The sequence below is a fragment of the Capra hircus genome, chromosome 3, assembly GCF_001704415.2.
Source record: "Capra hircus breed San Clemente chromosome 3, ASM170441v1, whole genome shotgun sequence".
Lineage (NCBI taxonomy): Eukaryota > Metazoa > Chordata > Mammalia > Artiodactyla > Bovidae > Capra > Capra hircus.
Window position 1 is genome coordinate 743,956 of NC_030810.1, and position 20,814 is coordinate 764,769.

At 59.6% G+C, this 20,814-nt stretch overlaps 1 protein-coding gene across 1 annotated transcript in view; it reads left to right on the plus strand.

Annotated features, from left to right (window-relative positions):
- PASK (PAS domain containing serine/threonine kinase) overlaps positions 1-18,070 on the plus strand; it is a 27,458-nt gene extending 9,388 nt beyond the window's left edge. Inside the window, exons 8-17 of the mRNA XM_018039872.1 lie at positions 2,366-2,474; positions 4,161-5,443; positions 6,543-6,700; positions 7,069-7,236; positions 9,124-9,249; positions 9,340-9,474; positions 13,045-13,244; positions 15,123-15,256; positions 16,857-17,003; positions 17,512-18,070. Coding sequence (XP_017895361.1) covers positions 2,366-2,474; positions 4,161-5,443; positions 6,543-6,700; positions 7,069-7,236; positions 9,124-9,249; positions 9,340-9,474; positions 13,045-13,244; positions 15,123-15,256; positions 16,857-17,003; positions 17,512-17,666 — 2,615 coding nt within the window. The 3' untranslated portion in view covers positions 17,667-18,070. The remainder of the gene's footprint in view (positions 1-2,365; positions 2,475-4,160; positions 5,444-6,542; positions 6,701-7,068; positions 7,237-9,123; positions 9,250-9,339; positions 9,475-13,044; positions 13,245-15,122; positions 15,257-16,856; positions 17,004-17,511) is intronic.

The following is a 20,814-nucleotide window of genomic DNA, read 5'->3' on the forward strand; positions in this document are numbered from 1 at the left end:
TTCCACGTTCCCAGGGGATGGGACGCTTGTGTGGGTCTCACAGCGTTGAGGCCAGATGCGGGCAGGGGGTGCGTCACTGGGCACGTGCTCGGCAGTCTCTTCTGTGCGAGTAGGTGACGTAGCTTTATGTAAGTAGCTGAAGTAGGACTGATGTCAGATCCGTCCCTGAGTCAGCAGTCTCGGATTTGTTTAGTTTTGTCCATTTCCAGTGTTTTCTTTTTAATTGACTTACTTATTTTTAGCTGTGCAGAGTCCTGTTGCCAGGCAGGCTTTTCTCTAGCTGTGGAGACACAGGCTCCTCTCTAGCCAAGGTGGAGGGTTCTCGTTTGCAGGGGCCTCTGCTGGGGAGCAGCGGTGGCGCCCGGCCTCGTCAGCTGGCTCGGCCCAGACCAGGGACTGGATCTGCTTTGTCTCTAGCACGGCAGACGGATTTTCTTACCCTGAGCCACAAGGGAGGCTACCAGTGCTTTTAACTAAGCATTTAAGGTGACGCCAATAAAAGCCCCAAGTCCACACTGGGACGCTGTAGGACCATGTTTGGGGCACAGTGTGGGGCTCCCACTGTGTGGACCCCTCTCTGTTCTCTGCAGGTGGAGCCCCGGGAAGCAAAGGCCAGCGGAGGCTCCGGCAGCCTCCAGGGAGCTCACTTCTGCTCCAGGAGGCTTGACCGGGCAACCCCAGTGTCGGCTCAGGGGTCCTCCCAGGCCTGCGCCCACGGGTGCTGTCACCTGAGGGCGAGTTGGTGGAAAGACCTGGACTTGGAGGAAACACCAGTGGATTTAATACAGTCAGTGAGGGAAACTATGACTGTGTGGTGTCGGACGGGACGTGAGTGCTCCCTGTCAGATGCTGTGTGTCAGCCTAAGATGTGACTGTGTGGCGTCTGACAGGACGTGAGTGTCACTGTCAGCTGGTGTGTGTCAGGCCTTAGGTGTGACTGTGTGGCGTCTGACAGGACGTGAGTGTCACTGTCAGATGGTGTGTGTCAGGCCTTAGGTGTGACTGTGTGGTGTCTGACAGGACGTGAGTCTCACTGTCAGATGGTGTGTGTCAGGCCTTAGGTGTGACTGTGTGGTGTCTGACAGGACGTGAGTCTCACTGTCAGATGGTGTGTGTCAGGCCTTAGGTGTGACTGTGTGGTGTCTGACAGGACGTGAGTGCTGGTTGTTACACTGTGTGTCGGGCCTCAGATGTGACTCTGTGGTGTCTGATAGGACGTGAATGCTCCGTGTCAGATGGTGTGTGTCCGGCCTCAGGCGTGACTCTGTGGCGTCTGACGGGACATGAGCTCTCCCTGTCAGGGGTGTTTGTCGTGCCTCGGCTGCAGTGTTGGGGCGTTTCCCGTGTCATGCAGGTTCTCTGTAGTGCACGGCCTCCCTTCTCGTGCTACACCGGCCCCAGTGTGCACAAGCTCAGTAGTTGTGGTTGTGGCCTTAGTTGGTTTGTGGCGCATGGATCTCTCTCCCTTACCGGGGATCAAACCCACCTCCCTGCTTTGGAAGTGCAGACTCTTCACCACTGCACAGCAGGGATGTCCCTGGTGTTCGGTTTTTTAAAAGGTGCTTTGTCAGGCTACTGACTCTCTGAGTGACCCCTTTTCTTAACATGCAATTTCCTTCGTTGTATCTGGGTTTTTCTCTCTGGAAAGACTCCTTTTTTCTCTGTCACTGATACTTTTTTCTCTTTTTCCAGAATCTAAGTTCTTTCAGTGTGTGTGTGATTCGTGTTCTTTGTAGGAAATGGGTGGGCGGCGTCACAGGAGCTCTGCCCTCATGGTCTCTAGAGTCGACCTGTGGCATTGCACGCTTGCTCGTGGTGCCTGTCCGTCACTCCTGCCCGCGGGGGCCAGACTCCTCCTGGGAGCCTCCCAGGCTGCTGAGCAGCACGGACATCGCGCCCCTGGCACCCCGGTTACTGTGGTGTCCCGGCCCTGCTGTAGGCTGGCACTCCATCTGGCCTCTGGAGCCTGGGCAGAGCCAGGTGGCGCAAGTATAGCAATGAGGCGGAGAAGACCCTGCGCTCCAGAGGGAGACAGAGGGGGGATGCTTGCCTTCTCGGGCCCCCAGGCTGGAAGGAGTGGGTGGCCTCCTGGGCAAGGGAGCAGGCTGGGCATGGCAGGGAGGCCAGTGGCCCTGAGGAGAGGAGCAGCCTCAGGCCGCAGGCCTCTGGTTCTCCCCCGCAGTCAGAGAGTGGAGCTCCTGGGGGCTGTCAGCAGTGAGGGGCCCAGGCCTGGCTGGGAGCCAGGGCTGCACTGTGGGCATGAGTCTGGCAGCGTTTCTGCGGTCAGATCAGGCCCCTGCCCAGTGGACAGGAGGTAGTTTTCAGTGGTATGCGCAAGCCAGTGGGAAACACTCTTTTTTGCCAGATCCAAAGGTGGACACCGAGACCCCAAAGCCAGCAGAGAGCCAGGACACATGCCCCACAGCCCCCGGGGGCTCCCTCCCCGCCTGCCCGCTGGCGCCGCCCGCTCCCAGGTAAGACCTCCGAGGGAGGGGCAGGTGCGCCTGGGAGGGGAGGGCGCTGTGGACGCGACGACGGAGGTGACACCGGCGCCCCCGCATGGCCCTGCTGCCGCCGTGCCGCTGGCCTGCTGTGCGGGAAAGGAAGCGTTTAGGCAGGATCCAGGGAACTGGTCCCAGAAATCACTTGACTCTCTTTGCTGCACGTTTTTAGATGACATAGTATTCTATTTAGAGGAGGAGGGTTCAGTTTGGAAAACTCAGGAAAGTGGAAGTGAGAGTCCCCTTGTGCTGTGTGCAGTGTTTTGGTGTGTTTTCAGCCAGTTTCTCATTTTGGAAAATCACTTTGAGACTGAATGTACAGTAAGGCGCCAACCTTGGCGGGCCTTTCTCCTCTCCCCTGGGACGGGCTGCTGCCGCTCTGCTTGGCGTCCCTCGCTGCCCTGGGGGTCAGGACACGGGGCAGCAGGGCCTATCCTGAGCTCGGCCGGATGCACCTTCTTATCTCCGGCTTCTTTTGCTAGCCATTGCGTGGGGTTTATGGACACCACACAGTTTTCTGGTTTTCTTGAAATGATGTTTTAAAGCCGTGCTATGAGAATGTGTGTGTTTAAGTACTGAAGAAAAATGGTGAGCAGCAAAAGTGCCCCAATTTTGCCAGCCGCGAGCTCCTGCCAGGCCACCTCCCGTGCCCTTGAGGGTGGGCCCTCGCTATACAGATGTGTGTGCTCGGACACGCCCTCCCACATGTGTGCACGTGCTGGAGGCACCGTGCATCCCCAGAGCAAGCCTGCCCCTCATGTAGCACCATGGCTTGCGGACGCAGCCCCTGCCATTTGCGTCCACCCCTGGCTTCTGGCTTTGCTTCGGCAGTTGCAGCAGCGTGACCCCATCAGTCCTGGCTGAGCGCTCACGTGCACGGGGCAAGGAGGGGAGGGCCCCTTGCTCCTTGGTTCCCCTGGAGAGTCCTGCAGGTCCTTGGAATCCCGCTCACAGCTGCCTCCCCTGCGGCGGTCCTCGAGCAGGGCCCGCCTCTCCGTGTCTCTTCTGGCCCTCTGCTGCAGTGCTTACCCATCGCTGCATGCCTGAACCCCAGCCAGGCCGGGCACGGCCACTCTCTGTTGCCCTCGGGGCCGCTGTCCGGCCTGGGCTGACCCGGGGCGGCGCCCAGCACTGCCCTGTGGGTGTTAGTGGCCGGGCTGGACCCCTGTCCGTGGCTCCGCAGTCACCTGGGGCCGCGGTGGCCTCTTCCTCTGTGGTCCCTGTCCCCAGCGTGCTGCGGCTCTGTGCTCTGGCTCCCAGGACCCCGCGCCCAGCTCTCCCAGCCCCGACTCCTCTCGGCCTCCCCCTCTGCGCTGTGGATCTGGTGGCGTTTGTGGCTGTCACGGTTCCTCCCCTTTCTCCCCATGCCTCCTGCCACGCGGGGCGCCTGGCCGCCCGCGGGCCGGGGAGCGTGGGGACCGCAGCCTTGCGCACAGGGCCCTAGCGCTCCGACTGAGCCTGCGTGAGCCACTGCTAAGTGGATTTGTCTGGAGAACATGTGCCTTCGTATGTCATTTTTTAACTTTGTTATAGAAGTTCATCTTCTCTCCTGTCCTATTCACGGTGGTAATTGCTTTGTGCTGGTCTCTGCTGGAGGGGGAATCCATGTGATCTCTGTGGCTCCTAAGTGACTGTGTTGTCCCACATCACAACCTGCAGGGGGGAAAGCATCCCAGGAGGAAGCCGGTCACTGCCCGAGTGCCCGCGAGATGTGCCTGAGGGAGCCCCATCCGCCCGCAGTGGCCCGTCGTCACCCGAGGGCCAGCAGCACTCCGTCTCAGAGCAAGAGCAGCTGGCGACAGCAGAGCACCTCAGCCGGGGCCTTCAGCGGGGGAGTCAATCTGAGCTGGGGGACCCGAAGCTGTCTGCTTCCCAGGAAGACTCAGAAGCTGCCATCCCCAGTGCAGACAGGAGTAGTGGGGATGAGACGCACGGCCCGTGTCAGGAGGCGCGGGCAGAGCGGGGCAGCGCCAGAGATTCAGACCAGGGCCCTGACGTTGCCACGGCCGTGCCCCACACTGAGGGTCATCTGGCTGGGCAGGGCCCCCAGGGGGAGCAGAGCGCACTGCCAGGAAGCCCATGCTTGGCCCCCAGCCCCCCGGGGACGCTGCAGCTCTTGTTCTCGACGCCGCCTTTGGACGAGCCCTGGCTGGAGGCGCGGCAGGACAGAGAGGAGCTGCATACATGCCTGATAAAGGAGCAGCTGTCCGCCTCGAGCCTCGCGGGGCCTTGGGGCGTCTCCTACGCCGAGCTGGTCCTGATGGGGCAGCCCCCGCTCTCTGCCCCTGCGTCCTTGTCGGGCCTGAGAGCCACAGCACCGCGGGGCGGTCGCTCGGGCAGCTCCTCGGCCTGCTATGCCCTGGCCACTGACCTGCCCGGCGCCCTGGAGGCTGTGGCGGCCCCAGAGGCTAGTGAGGACTCGTTTTCCTGGAACCTCAAGGAGCTCGTTTTCAGGGACTGCACAGACCGAACTCCTCCTGACTGCCCGTGCGCCACGTCTGAACTCGGGGGCACACCCTTGCCTTCGCTGCTGGGCTCGGACGCAGGCGTGGGTGCCCTGCACAGGCAGCGGTCAGATGTGCTGGGCGACCGGGAGCTGCTGCTGCTGACCGGCACCTGTGTTGATCTGTGTGGGGGTCGACGCTTCCGTGAGAGCCGCCTGGGCCTGGAGGAGACAGAGCCGTCCCCGACCTGTCTGGTGTCCTCCGATCACCAGGATGTGAACGGCCGCGACAGCCCGAGCTGTGTACTCCCCGTGCTGGCAGCCGGCCCTGAGGATGAGTGCCCACTGGAGGTGCCTGGGCTGAGCCTCCACGTCACCTCCACGCCCGTGAGAACCGAGGGCCCCGGCCCTGCACCCCTCAGGGCGGCCGACCTGCAGCCGGAGATCCAGGAGGGCACCTACGCGGGGAGCTGCTACCACCGGGACGGCTCGCAGCTGAGTATGTGCGGGCGGGCGGGGCTGGCAGGGCCTGCTCCCTGCTGCCCTGCTGCCCCCAGAGTGGGCTCCGTGGGGGTGGGGTCCTCCTCCTCCTGGTGTCTTGGGGGTTTCATCCCCGGAGTAGTGTGGCAGAAATGATGAATTATTTTAAGAAAAGAACCTGAAGTTATAGTTTGCCTCCTGAAAGGGCCTCAAGCGCGTGTGCCGGGGGGAGCCCGGGGTGCCGGCCGCTCTGTGCGGTGCAGCAGTGGGTGGGGCCCCAGAGCCGCGGCCTCGGCAGTCCCGCTGGGCGAGGAGGCGGGGCTCGGATCTCCGCAGGCTGTTGGGCTTCAGGGGCAGCCAGGTCTGGGTGAGGACCGAGCCGCCCTCCTGTCAGCGCCGCGCCCCCGGGGTGGGGAGGGCCTCTGTGTGGCTCTGCACACTGTCTTCTGGCTTTCTGGGTGAGGTTTGCCAGGCGTGGGATTCCAAGTGTGCGCGTGCTCCGTGTGCCAGGAGGCTGCCCTTCCCGGAGCCTCCGCTCTGGGGCTGGCAGTCAGCCCTGTGGCTTGTCCCTTTTTATTTTCCTAATTTTCCAGCGGTGCTGTATCTCAGCCAGCTGTTTTCCTCATTGCCGATTTCCTAGTGCTGACTACAGGGCTTTTGTCCTAACCTTAAAAGAGTTTTATGAGTAATGTATGTTATTTGTCGGAATACTAGAAATAAAAGACTAAAAAGAAGAAAGTAAAATGACCTGTAAACCCCCTGCCAGAAAGAAGACAGTCACACTTGCTTTGCTGTGTCCCCAGGAGGCTGTGTCAGCAAACGCCTGTGCCCCGGTGGTGTGCTGTGGCGTGCAGTGTACAGAGCCGGGTGGCACCTGTGTGCATGGCTGTGTGCGTGGAGGGTGCTGGGGCAGCTTCTCTAGGCTCATCTGCGTTGGTGGCTAGGGGCGGGTCTCCCGAGTCACTTGGCCTCTGGCTGCCCTGGAGGACAGGCCAGCCCCTGGCCCTGTGCCGGGGAGGTGTGGCTGCTGGCCTCAGCCATGCCCTTCTGCGGGCACGGGGGCCCTGCCCACGGGGCTGTGGGGCTCAGAGGGGGCCTGGTCTTGCCGCCCTCCACAGGTGTGCAGTTCGAGGTGCGGCGTGTGGAGCTCCAGGGCCCGGCCACCCTCTTCTGCTGCTGGCTGGTGAAGGACCTTCTGCGCACCCACCTGCTGCTGGCCAGCCTGCCTAGCTCTGCCCACTCCACCTGCGAGCTGCCCGCGGCCAGCCTGGGGGAGGTGGGTGTCTGCGGACGGCGCCTGCTGTCCCCTCCTGTCAGCACCCCGTGCCCTCCAGGGCGGCAGGGGCTCTGCGTGGCTCCCCACACTGCTGTCCGACCTCCTGGGTGAGGCGTGAGCCGCACGTGGGCTTTCAGCTCTGCGTGTGCTCCATGCGCACAGTGGGGCCGGGTGAGCGCCAGTTTGGACTGGCACATTGAGGCCCTGGGTGTGCCCTCTGGACAGCAGTCTCGGGCTGGGGACCCCAGGGGCCTGAGGAGTGGGCGGGGCAGTGGGTGCCGCTCTCGGACAGGGGGCCACAGCCGCCTCTACTGTCCTTCCTTCAGCGTGCTGCGTGTGGTCCCTCAGACTTGCCTTTGTGGTTGCAGGTGCTTGGAACCAAGCCCTGGTTTGAGGAGCCCCCCAAGGCCGTGGAGCCAGAGGGGCTGGCGGCCTGTGAGGGGGCATACTCCCTTAAGTACAGCACGCTCAGCCCGATTGGCAGCGGGGCCTTTGGCTTCGTGTGGACGGCGGTGGACAAGGAGGCGAATAAGGAGGTACTGGGCTCCTGAGAGGTGGGGGCTTCTGGGTGCTGGGGGTGGCTCTGATGTACCTCACAGCCTTCCTCCCAGTCCCACTGTGGGTAGACATGTAGTTGCCGGGGTGTTTGGGGACCATGCTGCATGTCCCTGCAAAGCCCCAGGCTGCCCAGATACCCCCGGGCCTGGCCCGCCGCTTCCTGGGAGGGCCCGCGTGGGACCTGTCGCCACTCTTCTCATCACTGCTGGAATCTGCCACAGCTGCGTGCTTGGCTGACAGCCGGGGAGTCTGTGTCAAAGCTGTGTTGGTCTTAGTGGTTTTCAGTCGCTCTGTCTGGCCCTCTGCGGGCACTGGCGCTTGCGCCCCTCTCTCTGTTGCTCACATCTCGTCGCCTTCTTTTCCTTCCTGCCGTCGCCTTGACTCGGACCTGCAGAGCCGTGAGGAGTAACAGGTACGCCGCCCAGCCTCCTGGTGGTCCTCTGCCCGCTCCAGTGACTCCTTTCATCTCTTGATGGATACCTTTTGTTTGAGGCTGTTTCATTTTCAGTTCACTTTTTTTAAAATTTAAGGAATAAATGTTGACTTAGGCCAAATGACTTTTCAGCATCTATTGCAATGATCATGTTTTGTTTCTTTTATTAATATGTGAGTAATCACAGTCAACTTTTATACATAGACTCAATCCTTTATTGCCTTATAACATTTTTTTAGTGTGTTGCTGAACTTGGCTTGCTAACGCATATTTTTATTATTTATATTTGTTTGTTTGGCGGCTCTGGATCTTAGTCGCAGCGTGTGGATCTTTTAGTCGCAGTTTGCGGTATCTAGTTCCCTGGCCAGGGATCAAACCCAGGCCTCCTGCATTGGGAGTGCAGAGTCTAAGCCCCAGGACACCAGGGGAGCCCCTGGGCTTGCTAACGTTTCTGTTTGGGGTTTTCTCATATGCGTGCGTCTGCGTCAGTCCTGTGGGGCCTGCGGAGCTGGGGACTCCGGCGGCGGCTGGTGCCGTGGCGTCACGTCCGCAGGTGCTCCTGGCCAGAGCTGCTGCCTCTGCTCACCTCACTTTCGTGTGCATGCGCTCTCCTCTTTGCCGGACTTGCCAGAGAATTGCTCACGCTTTTCATCAATTGTTTCTTTTCTTTATGTTGCTTTTCTGGTACTTTCTGTAAACTTTGCTATTTTTCTAGCTTCTTGGATTGAGTGTGTGTTTCTAAGCTGTGACTTAATACTGAGCGCTGTGCTGTGTGGCGTTTTCTGAGTGTGCTCACACCTCCTAGAGGTTTAGACACACTGCTCCGGGTGTCGCGTGCTTCTTGGTGGACTCGAGTTAAGTTTCTGTTGCCATCTTTATTTATCTGAGGGCAGTCATCTCATTCTCGTCAGCAATCCAGTGGGCACTGTGGGCTTCCTTTTTCTTTTTTGTGGCTGCACCACACCATTTTTTCCACGTATTTGTCTTGTGTCCGCCCATCTTGTGGAATTCTCTGGTTAGTTCTCCAAACCAACATGACTGACATTTTTGTTCATTTTCTGCCAGTCCTCAGGCCTCTTATTTCATTTTCTTGGCCGGGACATCCAGGCCTTGGTTGAGAAATAGGGGTGACGTGGGGTATCTGGGGAACACCCACCCCGAGACCTGCAGGGGCTGGTCTTGTCATCAGACCGCCCGGTTCCTCCGTTACCCCATCCTCCCGCTGTGCAGGTCGCGTGGGTCCACTTGGGACTTCCGGCTGGCTTCTGACTTGCTCCTGGGCCCTCACGTTGGACGGTTGTTATTAGGTTTCTTCCTTCACGTCCCAGGACTCGTGGGGGTGGAGGTGGGGGTTAGGTTGGAGGTGAAGGCGCCACAGCTGCTGGGGGGCCAGTGGGAAGGGCTGCAGTGACATCCCTTGTCTCTCTCGTAGGTGGTGGTGAAGTTTATTAAGAAGGAAAAGGTTTTGGAGGACTGCTGGATTGAGGACCCCAAGCTTGGGAAGGTCACTTTAGAGATAGCCATCCTGTGCAAGGTGGAGCATGCCAACATCATCAAGGTGGGGTGCTGGCTCATGTCTGTGCCCAAGCGCGCTGCCTTGGAGGTGTCCTGGCAGGGCCGGACCCAGCTTGTCTCTCTCTCTCAACAGGTGCTGGACGTGTTTGAGAACCAAGGCTTCTTTCAGCTGGTAATGGAAAAGCACGGCTCTGGCTTGGACCTGTTTGCATTCATTGACCGCCATCCCAGCCTCGACGAGCCCCTGGCAAGCTACATCTTTCGACAGGTAAGAACAGGCCTGGCAGCCTGGGCCCAGGACTCCAGAGTCAGTCATGCTGGACCCAGCCTCCGGTTTGGGGATGTTACTGAGTAGGACACGTGTTTCGAGAAGAGAATTCTGCTGTTGAAGTAGAGAGAGTGAGGTTGGGGTTGGGGAGGAAGAGTGAGGCCAGGCGTCACCCTGGGGTGACTGAGGATGTGGGGTGAAGATTAAAGTGTATTTATATTCAGATGATACCCACCCAGCCTCAAGAGGAGCCAGTGTAGCTCTCAGATTGGGCTTGCAGGCTGTGCATCTGATCTGAATCCTTGTCCACCACGGGGAGACCCTGCTCATTTGTATGTGGACCTCACTCGAGCCAGCGTCTCACAGGACTGCTGGGACTAAATCAGAGAGTGCAGAGGCCCCTGTGCAGCACGCCCGAGGCAGGCGCGCGGGAAGTGCTGAGTGGATGGAGCTGTCCAGTTAATTAACCTGCAAAGATTGTGGTTCTGGCCATCTCGGTTTACACTGAGTATTTGTCTTGGTTTCTCTCGTGTCTGTCCGTGTACTGATCTTAGTCTGTTCATTATTTCTTGGAAAGGGAGAGTAGCCAGCTGTGTAGAAAGGTGTCCTGTGAAAGAGAAATTGGGTGTTGGGGTGGGGCGGGGGGAGACAACAGTTCTTTGGTTTGGGGAATGTGGGAGTTTCATTCCAGATGATTCCTTGCTCCCTGGAAAAGGTGGAGGGATTCCAGGGGGTGCAGAGTAGGGGGATGTGACCAGTCCACAGGTTTGCTCTTGGTTTCCTGGAGCTGACTTGGTTTCTAATAACAGCTTCCACGAACTGATATTTCTTCCCCAAAGCTATGAACGCCCAGAAATCACTGGATTTCTGAAGTTAAATTTCTGAGGCACCTACTTGTAAGGTTTGGTCATCACATTTCTGCCCAGAGAACGCCTCCTCTGCCTGTCTTCCTCCTCTGGAAGGGTATACAGGCGTCTCCTTCACTCGAGAGTGGAGGTTTGCTTCTGGAATCCTCATGGCAAACAGGTTTCCGTGTGACACATGTGGACTCGCCTACCCACAGCTGCTGCCCGACTGCTGTTCGTTCAGGGCTGCTGACGCCTCTGACTGGGTGACCGATACTGTTTAACTTCTGCAATAAGTCTCCACGGCCCTTTCGTAAATCAGTGTGCACAGTGAGCATCACGTGTAAATATGGACTCAGGGCTCTACAGAACGGCAGTGTCCCGTGTAAGCGTGTGCGTTGCCTCCAGCCCCAGGTCGCGTCTGCTCGGTGCGCGGCCCTCCTCCGCGGTGCCCGGCTCTCCTCCGCGGTGCCCGGCTCTCCTCCGCGGTGCGCGGCCCTCCTCCGCGGTGCGCGGCCCTCCTCCGCGGTGCCCGCCCTCCTCCGCGGTGCGCGGCCCTCCTCCGCGGTGCGCGGCTCTCCTCCGTGGAGTGCGGCTCTCTTCCACGGTGCCCGGCTCTCCTCCTCGGTGAGCAGCCCCTCGGTGCGCGGCTCTCCTCGGCGGTGCGCGGCCCTCCTCCGTGGTGCGCGGCCCTCCTCCGCGGTGCCCGGCCCTCCTCCGCGGTGCCCGGCCCTCCTCCGCGGTGCCCGGCCCTCCTCCGCGGTGCGCGGCCCTCCTCCGCGGTGCCCGGCCCTCCTCCGCGGTGCCCGGCCCTCCTCCGCGGTGCGCGGCCCTCCTCCGCGGTGCGCGGCCTCTGAGGTGCGCGGCTCGCCTCCGTGGTGCGCGGCTGGCCTCCGCGGTGCGCGGCTCGCCTCCACGGTGCCCGGCTCGCCTCCACGGTGCCCGGCTCTCCTCCTCGGTGAGCAGCACCCTCGGTGAGCAGCCCCCTCGGTGAGCGGCCCTCTCGGTGCGCGGCCCTCCTCCGCGGTGCGCGGCTCTCCTGCGCGGCGCGCGGCTCTCCTGCGCGGCGCGCGGCTCTTCTCTGCGGTGAGCGGCCTCCGCGGTGCGCGGCTTTCCTCCGCGGTACGCGGCCCCCTCGGTGCGCTCTCCACGGTGAGCAGCTTCTCCTCGCATCCGGGCTCGTTGGTTCTCTGTAGTTAATAACCCTCAAAGTCGTCGACATTCAGTGCAACGTGCGGTTTCTGCTCCCCGCCTGGAGCCTCGTACATACGTGTGCATGTGTGTATGTCGATGTATGTACATACGCGCGTGAGTGTATGTGTATGTGTGAATGTGTGTGCGCGCGCACATCTGTGCAGCACATGTCGTCTACACACGTGCAGGCATGCACACGTTTGCATGTATGTGTATGTAAACATGCGTTCGTCCATTTATTCTGGCCACGCCAATAGAACGCTCACTTTTGCTCGTGCTGAGTCTTCGCGCCCCTTTGGACTGTAGCCCACCAGGCTCCTGGGACTTTCAAGGCAGGAATACTGCAGTGGGCTGCCATTTCCTCCTCCAGGGGATCTTTCCAACCCAGAGACTGAACCTGTGTCTCCTGTGTCCCCTGCATTGCAGGCAGATTCTTTATCTGATGAGCCAGTGGAGAAGCCCTCTTTATTTATTTAAGGTTAACTAATTCAGCTTAGTTTGTCTGCCATTAATTGTTGCTTCTGACTCAAAGATACTCATTTGTAAATGTAAGATTGTCTCTAACGATGTGAACGACTGTGTCCATGAAATCACTGTGCTGATCGGTACAGCTGGTGTCCATGTTATGAGTGGGGTCAGAAGTCGTACTAATTTTACTTAAACTTCACTGAGCTGCTACTGCTGTTGCTCTCCCTCACCGCACGTGCAGTGCGGGCAGGCAGCGGTACATCCTAGTAACTACCCTCTCACAGTGGAGACAGTGGACACTGCGCTTGGCCCGTTTCCCGGGGAGTTCCTTTGAGGCTGCACCGCTGAAAGGCTGCACGCATTGGGGAAAGCACGGCTCCACTCTGCGCTGCTCTTTGAGAAGCTGTCAGAGCCTGGAAGTTGCAGCCTGGAGCTGGGCTTCTGCTCCCAGCCCTGCTCGAGTTGCCCGATGAGCTCTGGGGAAATTACTGCCCCTCTGGGCCTTCTCCTGGGCCACTGGCCACACAGCCCAGCCCACACTCATCCAGGCATCCACCATGCGCTCTCTGGCTTCTGCGGCCGTCTGTCTGTGCTCCCTAGACGATCGTTCTGCCTGTCGTGGGGTGAGTGAAAGTCTGCCGGGGAGGCCACTGGTGGCACATAGGCCGAGACCTAGAAGCTGTATAGGAGCTGTGTTCATGTGGGGCGTCCCTGGAAGGGCACAGCCACGGGTGAGTGGGTCCTGCAGAGCTGCCGTACATTCGGTCCCTCTAGCTGATGGTGCCGCTTGGCCTTCCTGGGGATTTGCCGAGGGGCAGGCCTGGTGGCTCAAATAGTAAAGAGTGCCTGCAACATGGGAGACCCGGGTTCGACCCTTGGATTGGGAAGATCCCCTGGAGGAGGGCATGGCAACCCACTCCAGTACCCTTGCCTGGAAAATCCCAGGGATGGAGGAGCCTGGCAGGCTGCAGTCCGGGGGGTCACAAAGAGTCGGCTTCACTCTCTTTCCTTCTCTGAGGCCTCGTGTGAAGTGTCCTTATCACAGCGGTGGCCCCTGTTCCAGCTGGTGGCGGCCGTGGTGTACCTGCGCTCTGAGAGCATCCTCCACCGGGACATCAAGGACGAGAACATTGTCATTGCCGAGGACTTCTCCATCAAGCTCATCGACTTCGGCTCGGCCGCCTACCTGGAGCGGGGCAAGCTCTTCTACACCTTCTGCGGGACGATCGAGTACTGCGCGCCCGAGGTCCTCATGGGGAACCCGTAGGTGTCCCGGGCTGGCAACCTGTGCTCACACCTTCCGCGGTAGCAGAGGGAAGCGGCTTCAGGTTGTGCCTCTTTGTGATGAGGGTGCTGAGTGACAAAGTATGCTTTGGGAGGTCAGTGGGCAGGAAAAGGAAGCTCAGTCAGGAACTCAGGAAAAGGGAAGCCAGGGGTTCATTAGACTGTCTTCTTACCTTTTGTGTTTGGAGTTCAGTATAATCAAAAGTTAAGACAAAGAGTCCCCGAATTTGGGACTCTTCAAAGGAATGAAGAGGATTTTTTAGTTGGTTTGTTTATCTCGACGCCAGCACTAGCAGCCTAGTGCGGCGGTGTGCGGCTGGGCTGGCCGCATGAGGCATGGAGCGCTAACGGCAGGGCCCGGTCTCAGGGAGCTCAGGAGAGGGAAGGACGAGACGAAGCTCAGGGGTTGTAGGGCTCCACCGAGCATGGGAACGGTGCTCAGTGTTTGCGCCCTGAATGCGTAGATTTCTGTCTTGTCCACATACGATGGAACTGGTCTTCACCCGTGTGAGCTGAGCTCCAGGCGGGTCTGACTGCGGGTGCTTCACTGTACGTCTTTAACATGTCCTCTGGAGAAGCGTGGCTCTGATGCGTCTCCCAGGCAGGCTCGTGGTCAGAGCATCCAGGACCTTCACCGTGGGTCCTGCACGCGTCTTCCCTCTTGTCGCCACACCCTTCCGTCCCTGGGTGGGAGACCGGCCCCCACTGCTGTCACAGGGCCACGCCTGTGGGCTTCCGGGTGTCTGCGGCTGCTTTTGTGCAGCCGTGGCGGAGAGGGTTAGTGTCCAGAGGCCACGCGGCCCCAGCCTGCGTTAGTCACTGGCGCTTCACAGCAGGTGTGCTGACCCCTGCTCTGCTCTACTGGAGTTTCTCCTTGGTCTCCAGACTCTTTGCAGTCTCTTTCTACGGAAGTCTGATTCTCTTGTTCTGGCATTTTCTCTCCTCTCACTTCCCTGAGGTCTGTCGTTATGATTGCCTCCTGCCCCCCTGCCCCTGGCTCCTGCCTCCTCGTGTCCCTGGCCCTCTGTGGCCCCTGGAAGGCAGAGGGCTCCTCCTGGGCCTCTGCTCACCAGCTCCCTCAGCTGCCGCGTCTGCACTCGTCTGGTGAACACAGCTGCTCCCCAGGGCTCCGGGGGCCAGGCTGCCCCCGCCCCCACCCACAGCTCCAGACCTGAGGGACCAAGCATGCTGGCAGCATGGGGCCTGGCCCTCTGTGCAGGACAAAGGTGGATTCACCCTGCTGGTCTGCTGTGGGCATTAGGGTTGAACCATATAGACGGCTGGCAGAGTGCTGGCCTCTCAGAGCCCAGGAATAGTAGCTGGGAGCAGGGGATCTGTAAGCACAGAGGAGAACCAAGAGCACCCCGGGGCGCCATCCCCGAGGCCTGCTGCTCCAGCTGGCAGCTGCCTGGACTCCACTGCCCACCGTCTCCTCCCTCCCGCTGCTGAGGGCTTGCTTCATCCTTACAGAGGCTCGCCTGTGCCAGTCTCACCTCGGGCTCCTTCAGGTCTTTTCTGAAGGGCGGGCCGCCCTGCTCTGAAGCCGCCGTGGCTCCCCAGGTCCCTGGGGGCCTGTGCGCTGCCTGCACTCCCGGGTTTTCCCTCCTCTTCCTCCAGGAAGCACCCCGGGGGACACTGTGCTCGGCCCCTTGCCACCTTGCTGACTTGGTCTCTCAGCTGCTGAGTGGGCCTCTGCTTATCGCCTTATCCCCAGTGGGTGGTGGGCGCCTGGCGGAGGGCGGATGTGGTCGAGGAGTGTGGTACGTCTCGCTGGGAGTTGCTCTTGGGTGACGTGTGGGGTCCAGCTTTCTTGTGGGGCTGGCCCAGTGTCCCAAGTGCCTCCTCTTCCTCTGGCAGGTACCGGGGGCCAGAGCTGGAGATGTGGTCCATGGGGGTCACGCTGTACACACTGATCTTCGAGGAGAACCCCTTCTGCGAGCTGGAGGAGACCATGGAGGCCGCGATAAACCCCCCGTATCTGGTCTCGGAAGGTGAGCTCGCGCGGGCGGATGTCCTGGGCCGGCTCCCGTCTCCAAGCAGCGCACGGTGTCAGCCACACAGCCACACAGGCACTCTCTCTTCCGTTCCTCTCAGACTTTGCTCTGAATGGAAGGGCGATTTGCAGGTGACTTTGATGTCGTGACTGATCTTAGGGAAGTTTGGACCGGACGGGCTGTCTTCTGAGGGACACTGGCAGCCTCTGAGCATGGCCGCGGGGAGGGGGAGGATGGACTTGAGCCCCTCAACCGCTCGTGTGGAACCAGGGTTCTGCCCCTCCTGGAGCCCTTGTGAGCTGGCTTCCTGCAGAGCTACCAGAGCGGCTTGCATCGCAGTGCGACCCCTGCCAGCGGGCCTGCATGGCCCTTAGACCCGTGCCTGGAGGAGCTCCAGGGAGCCGGGCCACGGGGTTCTGAGGTCTCCCAGTCGTGACACGTGATCCCAGAGTAGTCATTCATCGTCATAGGTGGTGAGGTGATGCGTGCTCTTAGGCGTCAGGCCTGAACCTGGGTTCCTCGCTCAGGTTGGAGGCCCGAGTCCCAGTCCGCTCGGGCTGCCATGCCCGCCCATCACAGGCCGGGGTTTGCAGCACCGACGTTTATTTCTCACAGTCTGGAGGCAGATCCCGAGGTCAGGGTGCTGGCGGATTCCGGCTGGTAGACAGCTGCGTCTTCCTGTGTCCTCACGGGGCAGAGACAGGAGAGAGCAGGCCCTCTGGTGCCTCTGCTGATTCGGGCACTGATGCTGGGGGGGTGGGGCGCACAACCTCATCTGACCCTCTTCACCTCCCAAAGGCCCCACTTCCTATTACCATCATGCGGGGAATCTGCAGGGGGGCACAGTGCAGTCCAGAGCGGCCTGAAGAGCTGTAGAGCTTTCCCGATGTTCTGGGTCCCGTGATAGCGGGGCTCTTGCAGCCTGCTGCTGCACCTTCCGGGGCCGCTCCACCCTGGGGGTCTGTTCCACCTTCCGGGGATGCCCCGCCCTGGGGGTCTGTTCCACCTTCCGGGGCTGCCCCACCCTGGGGCTAGGGGTGCTGGTCCACCCTGTGGTTGGGGGGGCTGCTCCACCAGCAGCGGGGTGGGAGTGGGCTGCTCCGAATTCTGCCCCCTGGGCTCTCAGGACACTCACTCGGGCGCTGAGGTCTGGAGTGGCCCCGGGTGCGGTGACACCCACAGTGGTAAAGAGAGTGGGAGCCAGATGCAGACCCAGGTCCAGGGCTCTTCTCAGCACCCGTGCTCGCTTCCCGTGGGGAGAGGCCGGGGCTCCGCAGCTGGCCCGCTCCCTCCCCTCCTGCCACACGATGCCTGTGTCCATGGCTCTGTGTCTCCAGAGCCCCAGAGGGCAGCCCACGCTAGGGCCGCTGCCCGCTGGTGTCGTGAGCGGCATGGGAGCTTGAGCGCTCTTTCATTTCAGGGGCCACACACACCTCCCGCAGCGCGTCGGGAAGCATGGCTGGGGACCCTGCCTTCCAGAAGCCCTGCGGTGCTGGTCAGAAGTGGGGGCCCAGGCCCGGCACTCACGCAGTGCACGCCACCCGCCCCCAGCCTGGGCCACGGTCAGCCCTCTGACCACAGGCCCTTCTGTCCCCAGACCTCATGAACCTCATGTCTGGGCTGCTGCAGCCTGTGCCCGAGCAGCGCACCACCTTGGAGGAGCTGGTGACAGACCCCTGGGTGACACAGCCCGTGAACCTGGCGGACTACACCTGGGAGGAGGTGTGTCGGCTAAACAAGTCAGGTGAGCGGCGCAGCCTGTGCACCGCGGGGCGAGGGGGTCCCGGACACCAAGGTGGGGCCCAGGGCTAGCCTGCTGCCTGTGAGCCGGACTCCAGAGGCCCTGAACACCCCAGGGGCCTCAGAAGGTGGGCGAACGCCCGTGGCTGCCCGTGGCAAGGACAGACCCACAGATGAGGTGGAGGCCAAGGGAGAGGGCTTGTGAAGTGCGGCTGCCGATGGCCAGAGCAGGCTGAAGCGGAGGCGGAGAGCGGAGGGCGAGGGAGCTGGGGCCCGCGGGGGGCAGTGGCGGCCCTGTGTGTCCGGGGCCCGCTGCTCAGGGGCCGTGTCCGTGGCTCTGGACGTGCAGCTCTGGCACAGTGGCGGGGTCCAGCAAGCCTCAAATGATGCCGGGTGGGTTCTGCAGGGTTCCTATGGTGCCTTCTGCTCTTCAGAATGCCTCCACAGGGAAGCCAAGGGTTTCAGAATGCTGTCGCGGGCAGGTGACGCGGCCTACCTCTCTCTCCCTTCAGACAGCAGAGCTCTGTCCACCGTCGGTCTGGAGCTGGACGGCAGGAGCCCCAGTGCCGTGGCTCGGGCCCCAGAGCCCCACCGGCCCTCGTGCAGCAGGGCGGGACCCAGAGCGCCGGCTGACCCGGCTCCCTGCTGCTCTCCGGCACTCGGTTAGGGAGCATGGCATTCTCAGGCCCCTTCCATTCAGAGAGTAAGCGCTCAAGAATTAGGCCTGGTTCACTTTCTAAAAACTCATGTGTTAGAACCAAAGCCAGTGATGCTGTACTATTTTAGGGCTACACAGTAGACACGGAATTCATTGTTTTTCATGGCCTTGAGAAAACATGCTAGTGCTTGAGTTCTGTACTGTTAAAGGGCTTTTCACTTGTGAATTTGCAAGAGGCGCGCGGGAGGTTCTCAGTTCTCTGTACTTCTGTATACGTGCCTGCGTTCTGCCTCCTCTGACTTGGCGTGTGCTGGTCTGATGCGTGGAGTGTGGAGAGCCGTTCGCCAAATGGCCAAACTGTTTATTTCCTTGAACGTTTTCCAAATTAAAGCAGTTTTATTAGTAAACAGTTACCCTGACTTGGACCACGTGACTTCGGCAGTGCTGGTGTGGGAAGCGCTTCACTTCCTTATTTTCCCGTCTGTGCGTCTCCGTGCGCCGCAGCCGGAGAGGCTCCGCCCTGGTCAGCTGGGGGCCCCTCCTGTGGGTGTGCCCAGCAAGCCTCTGAAGCTTGGCCAGTCTAGCGAGGCTGGAGGGCATGGCGTGCCAGCCATTCCCCTTCTCCTGTGCAGAGCTCAGCAGGGCTGGCCCACCATCTGTCTCTGCTCTGCTGCCACCCCGGCCCCTCCCGGCGCCTCAGCACCCCATGACTACGCAGAGGTGTGCGGCCCCGGGGCCCCCGACCCGTGACTACGCGGGGGCGTCCGGCCCCAGGACCTCCCACTCGTGACTATGTGGGGGCGTCCGGCCCCGGGGCCTCCGACCCGTGACTATGCGGGGGTTGTCTCCCCCACCCGGTGACTATGTGGGGGCGTCCGGCCCCAGGACCCCCAACCTGTGACTATGTGGGGGTTGTCTCCCCCACCCATTGACTATGTGGGGGCGTCTGGCCCCAGGGATCCCCGACCCATGACTATGTGGGGGTTGTCTCCCCCACCTGGTGACTATGTGGGGGAATCTGGCCCCAGGGACTCCCACTAGTGACTATGTGGGGGAATCTGGCCCCGGGGACCCCCGACCCGTGACTATGTGGGGGCGTCTGGCCCCAGGACCTCCCACTCGTGACTATGTGGGGGCGTCCGGCCCCAGGACCTCCCACTCGTGACTATGTGGGGGTGTCCGGCCCCAGGGAGCCCCCTGTGCCTATGTAGGGGCGTCCGGCCCTGAGTGTCCCTCTCCCAGTCCTGATCAGGACCCAGTGCAGCTCTCACACACTCAGATAACCCCTTCCCTCTAGGCTCCAATCCACCCTAACCTGAAATTCAGCCTCTATTTTGTATCTGTTTTGGAGGTGGGGGAGTGGTTGGGGTCAGAAGGAAACCTTTCATTTTTCCCCCCTGCTCAAATAGCAGGAAGAAAACAAAGCCAAACGCAAGGCCCCAGCACCCTTTCCCACGTGTCCTCACTCTCTGCCAGGCCGGGGCTCCTGCCCAGAGGACCGAGAAGATGCCTAGGGCCAGCCTGCCCCTGGTGTGATCCTGCGCCCACTTTCCAGTGTTCCTGTCGGAAGTATGCGGCTGTCTTTTATTCTCAACTTGCGGGATATAGGATGTCACCATCCCTTCCCTTTAGGAAGTGCTGCCTGAGTCTCTCTGATGTCTCGAGAGAATGACGAGGGCCCTTCCTCTGTTCAGCAGAGATAGTAGAGGCAGGACTTTTAGAAGTGTATTGTTTAAAGTCTGCAGTAAGTTAGTGACATTTACTCTTCAGAATCAAGTAAGTCTTATGATGTTCTAAGAACTCTTCAAAGGTTAAAAAAAACCCAAATATTTTCCTTTGTCGTTTCTATGATGCTTATAATACAGAAGCTGTCACAGAATGCCTTTTTCAGACAGGTGTGCAACGGGCTGAAAATGCAAAGCTCGAGGTCTCCAAGAATTGTTACTTCTGTATAAGAAAAATAATTAAAACTCACCTGATTTGTTGGCAGAGGAAAGTCTGAACACTTTGAGAGTGTTCTCTGCAGAAAGCATCCAGGCAGAAAAGTTTTGAGGCAGCTGCTGAAAAATTTGCCTCCCCATGTTACCAGTAGATTCCAAAGAGCAAGGCTTTCTCAGAGCAGTGGCGTTGCTGCCAACTTTCTGGAGTGACCCCTGCACGCCAGCCACTACTCTTCCTAGGCCTAGACACCTATGTAGGTTCTGTGACTCCAGAGAGGCACACAAGGGTGTTCTTAGACTTTGGGTGTAAGAGCATTAACGTGATTTGTTTTGCAGTGCTGACAGCTGCATATTTCAAGGAGAAAATCAGGGTAAAAAAGCAAATCAACAGAAACAACCATTTCTTGAGCTCCACACGGTTTACAACCTTCCTCTTCTTTGATATAATCCTTTTGTGAAAACATATATTTTTAGCACCCCATCTGGTGCCTGGCCCAGAGCAGGTACTCTATAAACTGTATCCATACAAAAATCAAGTCCTTTTCCTCAGTTCAGAAACGAGTAGATAAAACAAGAAATGCTTACAAATTAAGATTTGTACTTAAAATTGATGGAATTTAGGCAGCTGAGAAAGTACACTCTTTTGTTCTTCTTCACCACTATCCCCTTTTGAAAGATGCCCAGTTTCTATACCTGAACGATTACAGGTCTATATCCAAAATTTAAGAATAAATGCAAATTAGGCTGCAGCGATTTCATCCCAGAAGGAAACCATACCTCTATTGGGAGGGACTTTTTAAAAGAAAAACTGTAGACTTCTGGAGTTCCTTTGGACAGTTTAAAGACATCTAGAATATGTGTGTTTTTATCAAGAATTATAACTGGAGCTGGCAAGAAGGCAGGGTGCTTGTCAACAAAGGACGGGCTGCAGCTGCAAGGGGAGCTCCTGAGACCACAAGGCTGTTCCTGGCAAGCGCTGTTCTGGAAAGGCGGGGGCGTCCCTGGGTCTGGCCCAGCTCTAACTTCTCAGGAGTGCGGAGGTGGGCTGAGACCCGGTCCTCCGCGGCCCCCAGACCCCATTTGAACCTGGTGGTCACTCCATCCTCATTTCAACTCGACACTAATATTCTTACTGAATACAGATCCCACATCGAATCTTAAATAACTTCGCCTGGGACGATTCCATTTCACTCAGACCGCCCAGTCTCTGCGTTAGC